This window comes from Salminus brasiliensis, chromosome 22, assembly GCF_030463535.1.
Source record: "Salminus brasiliensis chromosome 22, fSalBra1.hap2, whole genome shotgun sequence".
NCBI lineage: Eukaryota > Metazoa > Chordata > Actinopteri > Characiformes > Bryconidae > Salminus > Salminus brasiliensis.
The window spans coordinates 27,848,205-27,862,329 of NC_132899.1; the positions used below are offsets into that span (position 1 = coordinate 27,848,205).

At 40.1% G+C, this 14,125-nt stretch overlaps 2 protein-coding genes across 4 annotated transcripts; both read right to left on the minus strand.

The window, feature by feature from the left end:
- Window positions 1-1,263: 1,263 nt before the first annotated feature.
- On the minus strand, window positions 1,264-6,987 carry LOC140543911 (sesquipedalian-1-like). Of its 3 annotated transcripts, none has more exons than XM_072667226.1 (5): window positions 6,543-6,987; window positions 6,096-6,212; window positions 5,617-5,761; window positions 3,560-3,863; window positions 1,264-2,753 (listed from the first exon to the last, which is right to left on the minus strand). In XM_072667226.1, exons 3-5 carry the CDS (start codon window positions 5,695-5,697, stop codon window positions 2,353-2,355), a joined length of 786 nt encoding a protein of 261 aa, XP_072523327.1. In that variant the 5' UTR covers window positions 5,698-5,761; window positions 6,096-6,212; window positions 6,543-6,987; the 3' UTR covers window positions 1,264-2,352. The 3 variants fall into 3 exon arrangements, with proteins under 3 accessions (XP_072523327.1, XP_072523325.1, XP_072523326.1); XM_072667224.1 differs by having other exon boundaries at window positions 6,313-6,987; XM_072667225.1 differs by lacking the exon at window positions 6,543-6,987 and adding an exon at window positions 6,506-6,520.
- Window positions 6,988-8,371: 1,384 nt separating this feature from the next.
- Window positions 8,372-13,550, minus strand: LOC140544198 (uncharacterized). Its single transcript, XM_072667622.1, has 4 exons — window positions 13,172-13,550; window positions 10,547-10,743; window positions 9,637-10,223; window positions 8,372-9,342 (listed from the first exon to the last, which is right to left on the minus strand). Exons 1-4 carry the CDS (start codon window positions 13,210-13,212, stop codon window positions 9,070-9,072), a joined length of 1,098 nt encoding a protein of 365 aa, XP_072523723.1. The 5' UTR covers window positions 13,213-13,550; the 3' UTR covers window positions 8,372-9,069.
- Window positions 13,551-14,125: the final 575 nt, after the last annotated feature.

Below are 14,125 nucleotides of genomic sequence, written 5' to 3' on the forward strand. Positions count from 1 at the left end.
TTAGCCAGTTGTTTTTTTGATCACGGATTGGCCACCAGATGTCACTGTGGTGCGGTGATCCAACGTTTCAAATTTTTCAGAATCATTAGTCTCATTTGCTTGGATCTCTTAAAAGCCCCACTTATGCCATCACTGCTACTGGATTATGAACCAGTGTATTTTCTGAGGTGAACAAAGCCGGCAGACCTTGAGAAGTTTACAAGCTGGTGCACTCTTTTAATGGGGCTTCTAGGAAGAGCCACCACTGTTTTTATTGATTAAATAAACACCTAATTTAATTTTAGAGGTGCCTACAACTTTTCCACAGTACTGTGATACTTGTGATACACTGTAATAACAGTACACGTGCTGTATTGGGTGTTGACAAGTAAATTTTTTTTACATCACAATTGTCCCACCATGTTTCAGTTCCACATGTTCCATGTGGTCACCGTGTTTTTAGCGTCAGTGTAGCTCTGCTTTCTGCTGTTCACTTTCTCTCCTCTATTATCCTTTGGCCTGAAAGCATGCTTTTCATTCAGGCCCACCACAGGTGCGCCTCTTTGGCATGTGGAGGGTGTGTTTTTGTCATCAGCTTTTAGGAGCCATAAAATTCCACCTGTTACATCAGACAAGCCAGAATCACAAGAAGGCAGAACTTATCTGCCACACATTACTGAGAATTTTTCACTGTCAGCGGCTAACAATTCACCAGCCGAGCTCATTTTAGCGTACATGATGTACTGGAGCCATGTAAACAAATAATGGGGGATAATGGCCTCTTCATTAGCACTGTGCAAACCATGTGGAGGTGCCCATACATCTGAAATAAACTTACTGATGTGGGTTTTGACACTTTGTGACTCACTGAGATATATATAAGCATAAACAGAAGTAAGCACATTAACTTAGCTAAACACATTAGGCAACTCCATCTTGAAGCCTGTGCAGGTTTTAACTGCAAATGGTGAGGCTTTATGTACATGCATGCATGTACGTGGGTAATGGGTGAGGTATAAGCTTCTTCTTATTAGCCTCATAGCTTCCCGGCTAAATAAACAAACTTAACACAACTTCAAGTCACAATTTATGTGTCAACTTGCATGCTAAATTGATTACCAGTCTGGAAACAACACATTGCCATCTGGGGCAGTGGGGGGCAACCGCCTTGCTCGTGGGATTCAACTTATGACCTTCCAGTTGCTGGTTCACCTTTCTTAGCACTAGCCAACCAAAATGAATTACATTAAGTAAACAACTCAACTGAGCAATATGACACTATAATACATTATATAATGCACTTTATCAGGTATTATAACAAACATACATTGTGTTAATAAAAGCAAGAAATACACTTGCCTTGTTACACTTGCCTTCTTGCACAGTAAGGTATTAAATATTACAAAATAATTAATTTATGACATCAAACAAAACATTGCACACTAATGATTCACAAACATTGCCATTCAGTGTATCCTACAACAACAACCCCTCTGTTTAGTTCCAGCATTTGTAAAAAGGGTCCTAAATCTACAGCGCCCATGAAAAGTTTGGGGACATTTGTGGCCTTCGTTTAAAGAACATTACACTTACTTTATAAAACAACTAAAAGGTTTAAATGCTAATGAGTGCTGATATCCAAACAATGGTTTAGCAATGTGGACCTTGGCTTTGTTGCCAAGTTAGGACTGTTCCTTCAGTTATGCCAAATAAAATGCCCCCTGATCGTTTGATGGACCGTGTCCGTTAAAAAGCCAGTTTAGCTCCACAAAAATACCTTCATAACAGTGTTTGGTATTTTCCTTTCAGCTTTCAAAGCAATAGATTAATTAAGTTTACATAATTTTTTAACAGATTCCATAGATTACATTTAGCCAAGTTTGCCTTTGTAGTTTAGCACCGGAACTACAAAGCTAGCTTATATGCATAGCTTGTTGACAGTGTTTTTGAAGAAAATAAATGAAGATGTTGGGCGTATATTTACAGAGATGAGATCCAGTCATCCCGTATTTATTGGTAGTGTTAGCCCAGCACCTCCCATTCTAAAGAAGATGCTAAGCTAACAAGTAAAGGAAACCTATCCAACTAATTTGCACGGTGCAAACTGCATGCTTACATCATCACACACTGGCCACAAATGGCAGAGTTGTTAAGCTCTAACAGACATGCTTATTTAATTGTGTTATTTAAGTATATACAGTATCAAGGCACCACATACGTGGTTTTTGAGATCAAGTGTGTGACAATTTACGCATGCAGTTAGAGTGATGTTAATTGGGTATAGGCTTCCATTACTTTTTAGCTACATTACAGGTTAGCCTCATAGCTCCAGTGCAAAACTAAAAATGCAAATTTCAAACTTCAAACATCCTATCAATCAAAATCAATCAAATTCTCCTCCTGCAAAGCCATCATTTCCTCCCCCCTCCTCCGCCAATCGGCCACCAGTCGCCTGACCTCCTTTCCAAACTCCTCATGCATTTTGCTAAAGTCCATTGTGGGCTCCGACCACTCCCCGAGGGGTGGAGTCGGGCCATTAACAGGCGTGACGTGGGCGTGTCGTTTGGGCCAGAGTTTAGGAGAGCGCTTGCCAACATGCTTGGCGGCGGTGGGTGGGACCTGAAGCAGCTGGTTGTTTCCTTGACCCTCCAGTCCTTTCATTACTGGTGCAGCATAAAAAACAGAAGCAAGATACACCTTCTGAGAATCAGCCATGGTCTCCTTCATAAGACGCGAACAGTCCACCGGGTCAACACCTGCCGCTTTTGCTGCATCTGTAAGACAAGAACACCAACAGGTAAACTTATGCTAACCACATTTTTAGTTGGGCTGGCCAAATGTCATCACTATACACAGTATTTGCCACAATGTACCAAATTTAAAACTGATTAAGTACCGAACTGCAGAATAGAAGTGCAAGACCATTTTCATTAAAGATACAAACAACACTTAAATGGTTACATTTATATATACCAAATTGGCTACAGAAAAATGTAGACAATTTTGTTTATACAACTTGACTGGTTTCAAAGTTTATTAGGCCAGATGAACAAAATCTTCAGAATAAAGTCATAAAATACATAAATTATAATAATAAGGCATTACATTGTTCTAGTATTATCATTAGTATTATTATATAGTATACTTTTTTCCATTTTACCTAATATTTTTTTAAAATAAGTAATTAGATAACTAAACAAAATGAATACCTAAAATATTTGGTAATATTTTATAATTTGTTTTTAAATATAAATTTATGATACAATTAAATGATTATATAATATAATCATTATATTATAATTATCTATTTTGAATCATTTTTAGCTTTGAGGCTTTATTATTACTTTTAAAATACAAGCATTCTGGATATTAGTTTCTTAAAACTTAATTGTGGGTATTCATTTATTGTTAACTTACTCCACATATTAATTTTTATTCTAATTCATATTAATGTTATTTGAATGTCATTCTGGAAATTAAGTGTTATTAGAGCTTCATCCTAGATATTAAATGTTAGCCCAAATGTAGTCCAAATATTGTTTCCAAACTCCAGCAGCTACTCAGGCTCACTCGGTCTTACCAAAATACTGCTGACGCAGGTCCTGCAGGAGGATGGAGAGGAAGTTGTGATGTGCTGAGTGGATGGCCTTAACCCAGCCCTCCTGGCTGGCCTGATTCTCGGCCGAGAACTTGTATGTGCGGAGACCAGCCTCACTGAACACCAGCGAGAAGGCAAACTGCTCGTCAGACTCGCACAGCTGTACAGAGCAGCCCTCCAACACAATGACCCCTAAAACCTCCTTGTCCTTCGGGCGGTCCTGATAAAACAGGAGGTTTCCTTTGAGGGTGACCCAGCGCTTCTGGTAGGATGTGTTCACTTCGCCCTGAGTGGAGATCAGACAGAACACACAGTCTGGTTAAGATCTGACTAAAGTAGGATAACTACCTGTATGTTCATTAAAAAAAAAAAAAAAAGGTTTCCAGCTTGTTTATACAATATATTATTTAATGTTTTATTTTTTTTTTATTTTAGAATTTGGGTATGTATTTACAGAGGTCAGACTGGTGTCAGTCTAAATGTGTTTTTATTTTAGCCCGATATATTGATTCTAACATTATCATCAAAGACAATGTTGTTAAAATGGGAGAGCTCAACTGGCCTTGCTCTCTCCAGGTGGGTAGATGTCTATCTTTCTCTCGTTCGCTCCCCACATCACTTCAGTGTGATGCTAGCATAGGTGTCTGCTAGCTGATGTAATCACAGCTGGGTACCAGGTTGAGTAAGAAAAGTGTGTACATTTTGTTCTTATTAAATATCTAACATCTATTACAAACTGCATCAATGGAGAAATGTTAGAAAGGATCCAACAAAACCCAATCACAGGCCATTTTAAAGAAGCTGCTTACCCTTACTTCTTTATTTTATTGTCTAGGTATTAAGCATATTCAGCCTTGACCATTAGAAGTAAAAAGAAACCTTTTGGAATTTTGTTTTCAATCTCAGAACCTTATCCCCTTCTGGTTTAGGTGTTTTAAGTGTCTTTTCTTTTATGTCGATCTGTCTGTTGGAACTAAGCATCAGCTGAAAGTTAGTTATTTTAGAAATGTAAGCTTTTTATTGGTTGGTTCATATAAAGACATGGGTGTTGGAGCCATTTTATTGGTCATTGCAACAATGAAATCCCCATTCCATGTAACCCTGGCGAAGGCCTATGTGCTGAAATGCATTGGTTATAAATAAAGGTGTGGAATTTTCCAGTCAAGTGTTGCTGCTTTCACTCTTTACTACAGGCGTATAACTTGAGCTGTTCCAGAAATGTAATTATTTTTTAATGGGTTTACAACAATGGTTTTGAGGAGGTATTCCAGCATTGTTCATTTCAGAAAGTTTTAACTGATCCTAATCAGTAATGTAAAATATATCACTGTGCACAAAGCTTTTTATGTAAAACAGCTGTAAAACATTAGAATAAATACAAATAATTTGTATTATTTATTAACATTAGAAACCCTCTTTGTTTTTTTTTAAAGCAAAGAACCAGTGAGGCTTTAAAGAGTTGTACTGGCGCTAACAGTACTGCCTGAGGTATTAGAGTACCGATTGGTCATCAAACACAGACTGGGTCAGCTGGCTGATCAAGGGCCTGCATACCATGGCAAGGGCCACTAAAAGTATCCAGACACACCTTAGTAAATTAGTCAAATAAGGTGCACTCATTGCTGCACACAAAGGAGGAGTCGTAGAACTGTGTTCTCTGGAGTGATGGAGTAATGACCCTTTGGGATCAGGGCCTGACCTTTTTGATGCTCTTCTGTATTTAAGTTCAATCAAAGCATCACAGCAAAGTTACAACATTTAGTGTAAAGCATTTTCAGAAGAGCAGATGTTACTACAAATTTAAACTGAGTGTTTTTGTATCTTCAGTTAAGACTCATATTTCTGACATGACTCCTGATTGGCTGCCCTGCGTTGCACCTCATTTAACTAGGGCCCAGACTGAAAAGCTGAATTAATGGATATACATAAATATATCTATTTCGTGATCTCACAAAATAAATATGGGAGCTTTAACACCTGGATGGAAACTGGACCATGTCTTCTAACTTTTTGACACTGTGTATCTGTCTTTAGCCCACCTTTTTGTACAGGTAGCCCTCCTTAACCACAGGTGCACTACAGGACAGGTAGTGATTCAGGATTTTTCCATGGATCTTCATCACTGGGCCACACCATATGCTTCTTCATCCAAAGACCAGAACTATGGTCTGTGGTAGCGAACATCTGGCATCAGAGTGAGAGGACCACAAAAAATATGATATACCAGCTTCACTCCCGTTCCACACACGTCTAGAGAAGACTGAAGCTATAAAAGTGGATTATTAAAGAATATAAAGTTGTAAAAGTTGTGTAAAGACAGTAAACAGACTGCTGTCACATCAGAGCTCCACACGCCCACTGTCGACATTTAGAGGTGATGATTGACTGTCGAAACTGAAGGTTTGAATGGGTGAAAAGTAACATCGAGGACCCTTATTTCTCGAAATAAAATGAAAATAGACCTTAATCTGACAAATTCGTTTAAAAGTGTGGTATTTAAAGTGGTGTATTTGCTTACCAAAGCTGGTCTGTCAACACACAGCGTCTCAATGCTCTCCACTTCCGCAAAGCCTCACTGTTGCTGCTGCTCTCAGAAACGTCAATCGGCCTGAAGGCACGTTTATTTAACAGCACTCTGACACATATGACTGAATTATATATATTAATAACTTACACATGTAACATTACTGCCAAACTCCCGCCCCGGTCGCTTAAAAGCGCAGTGTCGGTTTTACCTGTTAGCTTTAGTTTTACTAATGGCAAATGTGCAGGTAGACTGTTTATATTAATGTGAATGATGGTGGGCGTTACGGTTATGTGTACTTAATGAACGCAGCCTTTTTTCTCATTTTAGCTTCTACATTTATACTCTTAGTATACTTTCTCTCTACTAAATAATTATAATACACACCTAAAAAAAAAGCCCACCGAATAAAATCTCCACCGCACTCCACTCCACATTCACCTGCGGATGGTTTACTTTTCCCACTTGGTTTCCGTCAGGTCCCGCCTCTCCTGTGCTGTGATTGGATATTTTGCGTTCCAGCGTGCTTCTGATTATACAGCTGACCAATCAGAGCGAAGGGAAGCAGGGCAGCGCTCAGCCTGTAGCGTGGAGGTGGACTTTGGCCAGCCTGCTTTAGGTGATTTCCTGAAAAGGGAGGGGAGAAGGGTACATGGGGTCACAAACCACCTCCCCTACCTACTCTTAATGTTGCACATTACACACACACACACACACACACACACACTTAAGTAGACAATTGTGTTTCAGCAGTGCATAAAACAATACAGATACAGGCCAGCAGCTTCAGGCCAGGCATGATTGTTGCTACTGGTTTTAGTTACTCTAGGACTGCGGATCTCTTGAGATCTCCTCACTAGAGTTTAGTGAACATGGTGTAATGAAGAAATCCATCCAGTGAACAACAGTTCTGCTGATGGAACCACCTTGTTGTTGAGAGACGTCAACAGAGAACGTCCAGGTTTGAGCTGACAGTCAGTAACTAAGAAGACCACTCTGTACATTTGTGTTGAGCAGAGAAGCTCAACACCATGTCCAGCCTTGAGGAGGATAGGCTACAATAGCAGAAGACAGCAGTACAGGCTTACAACCAGTGGAAGACCAGTTGAAGCCAGGTGTGGGCCTAGAGGGATATAAAGCATTGGGTTGTGAAGAAGTGGAATGGTGTTCTCTGGAATTATCAATGGTGCTCATCCCAATACTTCTGGAATGAGTTGGGGAGTTGGGAATAAGTGGGGTGGTGATCATCCAACATCCAGACCTCACTAACATTATTGTCACTGAATGCTCTCGACAAATTCCTTACAGCAAGGCTCCTCTAAAATCTAATAGACAGCCTTCCCTGGACAGTAGAGACCATTCCAACTCAAAACATGATAAACTTGTTTTTAATATACCTTGATTTCAAAAGAAACAGCAATTGAGCAGGTGTCCCAATACTTTTGTCCATACAGTATATGCCGCCTCTACAGCAGTGCCGTAAATGGGGGTAAAATATTTTTTAAGGTAGGATCGGAATTGGATCAGGGTTAATGTAGCGAATATCTCTCCTTACAAATATGCATAAAACACTCCTCATCAGGATAATCCATGTAAATGTCTTATGAATGTTAAAACACTTGTTCAAGGGGTTAATCCCTAAAGGTTGGGGATGGGTATTTTTAGATACCAGTATTGATCCATGCTCCAGTATTGATTTATTAATTAATGGTTTACATATTAACATTAAATGATGCTCATTATAAAAGTATGAATTAATTTGCAATATAAACTTAACGCGACGCAGGACCCCCCAACCCCCAACATGATGTAACAGTACTCTACAATGCAGCTGAAATACCCCCTGGACAGGGCTGCAGCCCATTGCATGGACACACCCATGGGCACTTTAGCACGGCCAGTTGACCTAACATGCTTTTGGGAGTTGCAAGACATCAAAATACCTAAGGACATGGGCAGAACACACCAAACTTGATAATCAAACCCGTAACTTATGGCCTCTGCAAATGTGGGCATACAGCACACTCTAGTCCAGGACTGTGGAACTTCAGTCTCTGAAATACGGAGTCCTGGAGTTTATGTACTGTCCGGCTTAAATCAACAAGACAGTGCTGGACTCCAGCGGTCAGTTCCCCATCCCTGGTTTAGACTGCAACAAATGGGTAATCGACTCTTTTGGGAATCGATTTGCAGCTGTACAAAACTTACCTAAACTTGATCAACCTCAAAGTGAGCTCTAAATATCTTAGATCATTTAGAGTATAGTAATACTGTGTTGGATGATTGTTTATTTGGTGAACAAAAGTACAGTAAAATCCATTAGAAGCATTTGGTGCAATCATGTATCACACTGTGAGAAAAGACAAAAAGAATCAATAAAAATCAATCAACTCATCTTAAAACCACCGCCTGTATTATCGGTGTTCAACTGTGACCGTTTTCCATAATAAGAAAGTTCTTCACTGCAGATGTTTAGATCGTCTATTATGGGTATCTTTTTATACACTATATGTCCAAATGTTTGTGGACACCCCATTCTAATGAATGCATTCAGCTCCTTTAAGTTGCAGCTATTGCAGACACAAATTTGCCAATGCAAACACACAACACACATACAGCTTGTCTAGCCCCTGTAGAGAAGCACTGCCAGTATTGATCCATGCTCCAGTATTGATTTATGTAATACCTTCATTAATGGTTTACATATTAACATTAAAAGATGCTCATTATAAAAGTATGAATTAATTTGCAATATACACTTAATGCAACGCATGACCCCCCCAACCCCCAACATGATGTAACAGTACTCTGCAATGCAGCTGTTTTTCTTCTTGATTGATCTGTACGTTTTGCGGACAGAATTTCTGATGTAAGCCGCACAGCAAAACGACACTGTGAAAATACAGTAAAATACTGTAATGCCAGTGAAATATATTGCAATATGAAATTCGGGACAATTTGCCCGACCCTACTGAGGTTCCATCCACAGACGCTGGTGATGTAAACTCTCTCCCAAGTGTATTTTCTGATGCCTCTTGAGGTTTTCCCTCCTGCTGAAGCTTTTGCCACACTGGAGACAGTAGTAGGGCTTCTCTCCAGTGTGAACTCTCTTGTGTTTCTTCAGGTCACCGGCTTGGATGAAGCAACGTCCACAGACAGGGCAGCAGTGCGGCTTTTCTCCTGTGTGACACCGCTCATGGATACGAAGGTTTCCTACGCGGCTGAACGTCTTTCCACAAATCTGGTGGCAGGAACAAAGATCATTAGGATTTCTCAAAATCTCGAAATGATTGAATAAGACGTTTCAGATTCTTTAGGATTCAAATCATACCATGATTTTATCTGATTATTTTACTACAGAATAATTATGTTATTAAGAAATTAACGTTTATCACCTCCAATATTTAACGTGTGCCTCAAGGGTCTGTTCTAGGCCCATTGCTAATTATTTATTTTGTGTTAATCTTACAAATTATCCAGCCTCAGACACGTTTCTTTGCTATGCTAATAAGAAAGCAATCAGGGGCATCCTTACCCGGCAACCATGCCTCTCAATGCCCCGTGGTCCAAGCAGAGTCTTTGACCCTTCTGTGAGTCCACGATTGGTCCCTTCTGTGGCCAACTTCGTGCCTCTTCCCGTCACCGCACTCCTACCGGGTGTACTGAGGTGTGACTGGGTGAAGAGAATGCCGTAAGTGCTTGTGCCAATGAGTTCTTGTCCGGCTGCTGGGTCGCTAAGATCCTCAGCAACATCATCAAACCCAACCTGGGGCATCTGCTGTTCTGGTGAAGAGTGTTCCGTAGTGGCAGATTCAGTTTTAATGTCTTCCACAACTATGGTCTGAATGCAGTCTGTGGGTGAGGAATCAGAGGTTTGCAAATCCTCGTTTTTGTCGTGCTCCGCTTCTGACGCACACATGTCGGCTAATGTTAGTGCGACTCTCAGGTCACATACTGTCTCCGCTTCTGCAGCAGGGGTTCTCGCTTCCATTTTAACAGCTGGATCCTCCATCGGAGCAGATGTAGATTCCTGCCTCAGACAAGACACATCTGGGCCAGGTGTGCGGCGAGTCTGAGTGGATAGGGTATTGACTGACAGAGAGGTGGAGCCACGTCGGGACTCTGCAAAGATGAAAATGAAAGGAAATGACGGATTCATACATAACGAACTGTTAGCAAATTTTTAACACTAGGGGGTGCACTGCACAGGTTTACTTGCAACTGTGCTCTCAGAGGGTTTTGTCTTATGTTCTGATTGGCTGCTGCTCAATAATTCAAACACGTATTTTGTCGATCAATAATATATTTTCGGATAAAATTACATTTTTACATAACGTCTTAAATTATAAAGTGCATACCTACATTTTATTTCATATTACAGAAAACATATTTTACAGAAAAACATTGCCCTTGAACACTTTACATGAGGAACTTTCCACTCTCACCTTCTCTCTCTTTCTCCAGTTGCTCAAGTGCATCCCGTAACTTAAGCCGCAGTCTCTCGTTCTCCCTCTGTGTCCGTGCCGTTTTCTCCTGGTACTCTGACACGGTCTCCCTCACCACCTCCAGAACCTCGTGCACCGCCACTGTTAGCAGCTTGCTAACCCGGGTGTTCAAGCGCTCAAGTTTTGACACATTATTGCTGATTTAATGAAATTAAAAAAAAGAGAGAGAGTATTACGATCTACTCAGTATCTAATTAGAATTGTTTACAGTGGTGGTGAATGGAACCAGGTGTCCGAAGCCTCTTGAGGTGCCATTACAGAAAGTTCTTACAGGGTTGTAAACCCGCTGTCTGTGGCTGGAGACACTGTTTGACGATGATGTTGAAGGCTTTTAAACATTTGTGGTGATAAGGTACATGCTGGTAACAGTTTGGCAAAATAGTCCTCAAGGAAAACATTGCCACAAGATCTGCAACTGTTGGGTCATAAAAGTGTATAATAAATAAAACACATATTAGCGAAGGCTGTTGTCTTAGCAAAGCCATCACCACCAATGTAAAGGAACCTCATTTAGTAAGTTTCCTCTACAATGAACCACTTCCCCACCAAACCCCACTCTAAATGGCTTTATTTACATCTCAACCGTTACATTACTATGGAACTCTTTCAAACTGTAAAGGTAAGTGTTACCAAAACGTGACTCTGCTATGGATTGAGGAAGTAAGTGGCACCAAAACCCACCATGACAGCATACCCATGTGGGGCCTGTGTGAATAGCTCAACTGGGAACCAGAAGGTTTAGTCCTCGGGTTCCATGTTGGCCCCACATATGGATGACCACTAGGGTCAGTTATGGGACCAGGAGGGGTTAAACATGGGATGTACACTGCACATGGGGCCTAAATGGGACGCATGTGAGATTAAGGCGGGTTGTAACAATGAGGCCCATTTGAGAAGCTCACCTGGGTCCCAGTAAACCATATATAAACCCATTTAGAGGCCATGCCCATTTGGAACCCACCTAGCCCACGTCCCACCCATGTGTGCCTCACAGGAGCATGTTGGCTTGGCAGTAAAGCAGACTGACAAGTTCAAGTTCTACAAGGTAAAAGTCTAACAGTCAAGAGTGGTGGGTGCTTTATGATCAAGTGGGGAAACCCAAATTGAGGGGTCACACCACTCAATTCACACCACACACGGACACAGATGCACAGGCAGAACATTTACACAACAGAGCGCACAACACAAATTTAACAGAGCAGTCAGACACTAGAGGGCACTGTTAAGAAAGTCTAAAATTAATCGATTCCTATTAAACTTCTACGCAAAATCTGAATTTGTGAAGATTCAACCACTTTTATACAGAAATAAATTAGATATTTTTTATGCTGCAGTGAGTAACAACTTCTGATAAGTTTGCCAATTAGCGCTTCTTGTTTGCTGTTGAAAAATAAAATGATCCTGGACAGTTTTTATCTATTTTTATAAAGTAATAAAGTGGCTTAGCTCCATTCGCCGACATTACTTGTGGATCAGATCGGGTTTTACAGTCGTGTTTTTGATAAGATGGGAAGAAGGGGAAGTGGCCAAACCCCCCATTAACCTGGCTCCTGTTTCAGTTCCTTATCCTGCATGTCATATGACCACTACTTCCTGTTTCCCTTTACAGGGCAGCTTCAACGAATTAACTGCTTCTCACAGGCTGACCATTTAGGGCTATTTAACTAGCAAATGCCTTGTTCTTGACAGACAGGGAGAACACTCACAACTTTAGACATCAGAACTAGTGGTGATATTAAAATGATATGTATTTTAGATTTATTTTTATCACTCTGAATGACCAGTTTAAGGTGGCCTATGCTGGTCTGGTGCTTGTTAGCCGTTGACTTACCACAGTTGAGTTACTTGACCAGCATACCAGCTCTCTTTTTTTTCTTTTCTTTTTTTTTTCTATTCGTATTCAGTATTTTAAAATGAATACCAGGCATGAGTCCAGAGTTTAAGTAAAGTACAGTCTTCACACCACAATACAAGGTAGAAGTGGAGTAGCTCGGGATTTCCAAAATGAGTCACAGTGTGTATGAATAATAATTTGTGGTCTGATATCAAACAAAGGTGGTGTCAATCAAGCAAGCAAGCTAATTATGGTCTGCAAATGAGCAGCATCAGTCATGAGATCCTAAGTAACCACCATAGGTAAACTAAACTACTTTCTCATGTCTAGTCTCATGTCATGCATTATGCAGCTTTACCCCGGAGGCCCATATGGACCCAAAACGGTCCAAAAGAAATATACTATACTATTACACTATTGCACAGAAAGGCATGTTGCATGTTGCCCTCCAGGAGATCCTATTGTGCCTTAGGGATAAAGGCCTATTGGATATCCATTAACAAGATGTCAGCTTGATTGGACTCAATTACTTTACCTAGCTGTCTAACTTCTGTATTAACTGACTGACTACTAGATTTCCAATAGCAACAGCTTGCCAAAGCAATTACATTGTTAAAATCGTTGAATAAAACGTTGAATAACTGCATACATACAAGAAGTACATGATACATTACTCACCAATGCAGAAAAAATATATATCAATAATAATAATAATAAACAAAATATATTACCGAGAGAATGTCTGGCTCTTCCCCAACGTCGTCGTGGACATTGTGAACCGATTTTGTCCTGATAACACTCTAACCTAATTTACACACGCTATTAAAAGTGAATCGGTCACAACGCTGCAGTAAACAAACAAACAAACAAACAAACAAACAAACAACCGCGCAGCTGCAGAGACCGTCAGCTCCGCGAGAGGAGGAAAACGTAGCCCAGAGCCTCGCACGTTCTAAGGATAACGATGAATTAAATTATAAACGTGTTCATATTCACTTATTTGCTGTATTTTCAGGTTGAGATGCGCTGTCAGCTGCAGTTTAAAGGAAAGAGGAACTTCAAAAAAGAGGAATTTCATTAGAAATTCTTTTGTCGCTGCTTAGTTCCCCTTATTTACATCCGGGCGTGTCGTCGATTTCAAATTAAAAGTCCCCGAGGAGCAGGGGCAGCTGTGCTGGTATGTCCACATATTGAATATACTGGACACACAAGTATATGTAAATAGTGTAACATCTGTATGTTATTAGCTAATTATGTTAAAACAATATTTATTTAGATCAGTGCAACAGTGTACGGATAGTGTATGATAATGTGTATTGACCACACAGCTCAATGCATTTACATATCTATGAGGAGAAGTGTACAGTTTATGCAAACAAAATATAAATGTGTAAGATATGTGTATCTTTTTTTGCTCATGTTTTTTTTTTTTTGCTCATATTGACATAGCTCAAGTAGAGCTGGTGATCTCTCCCACTGTTGTTCTGTTATACTATAGATGGATTCTTACAATAAATTGTAACGTATTCTTGCACTGTTAAAGTCAATAATGGCTTATTAAAAATCTGATTTGTTGTATGTAATGTAATGTAATGAAGTGTAACACATTTCACTTCAAAAATATGCAATGACAGACCAGTCATCCAACAGGTACCTGGCAAAGAGGCTAACAAAAAGCTGAGAAC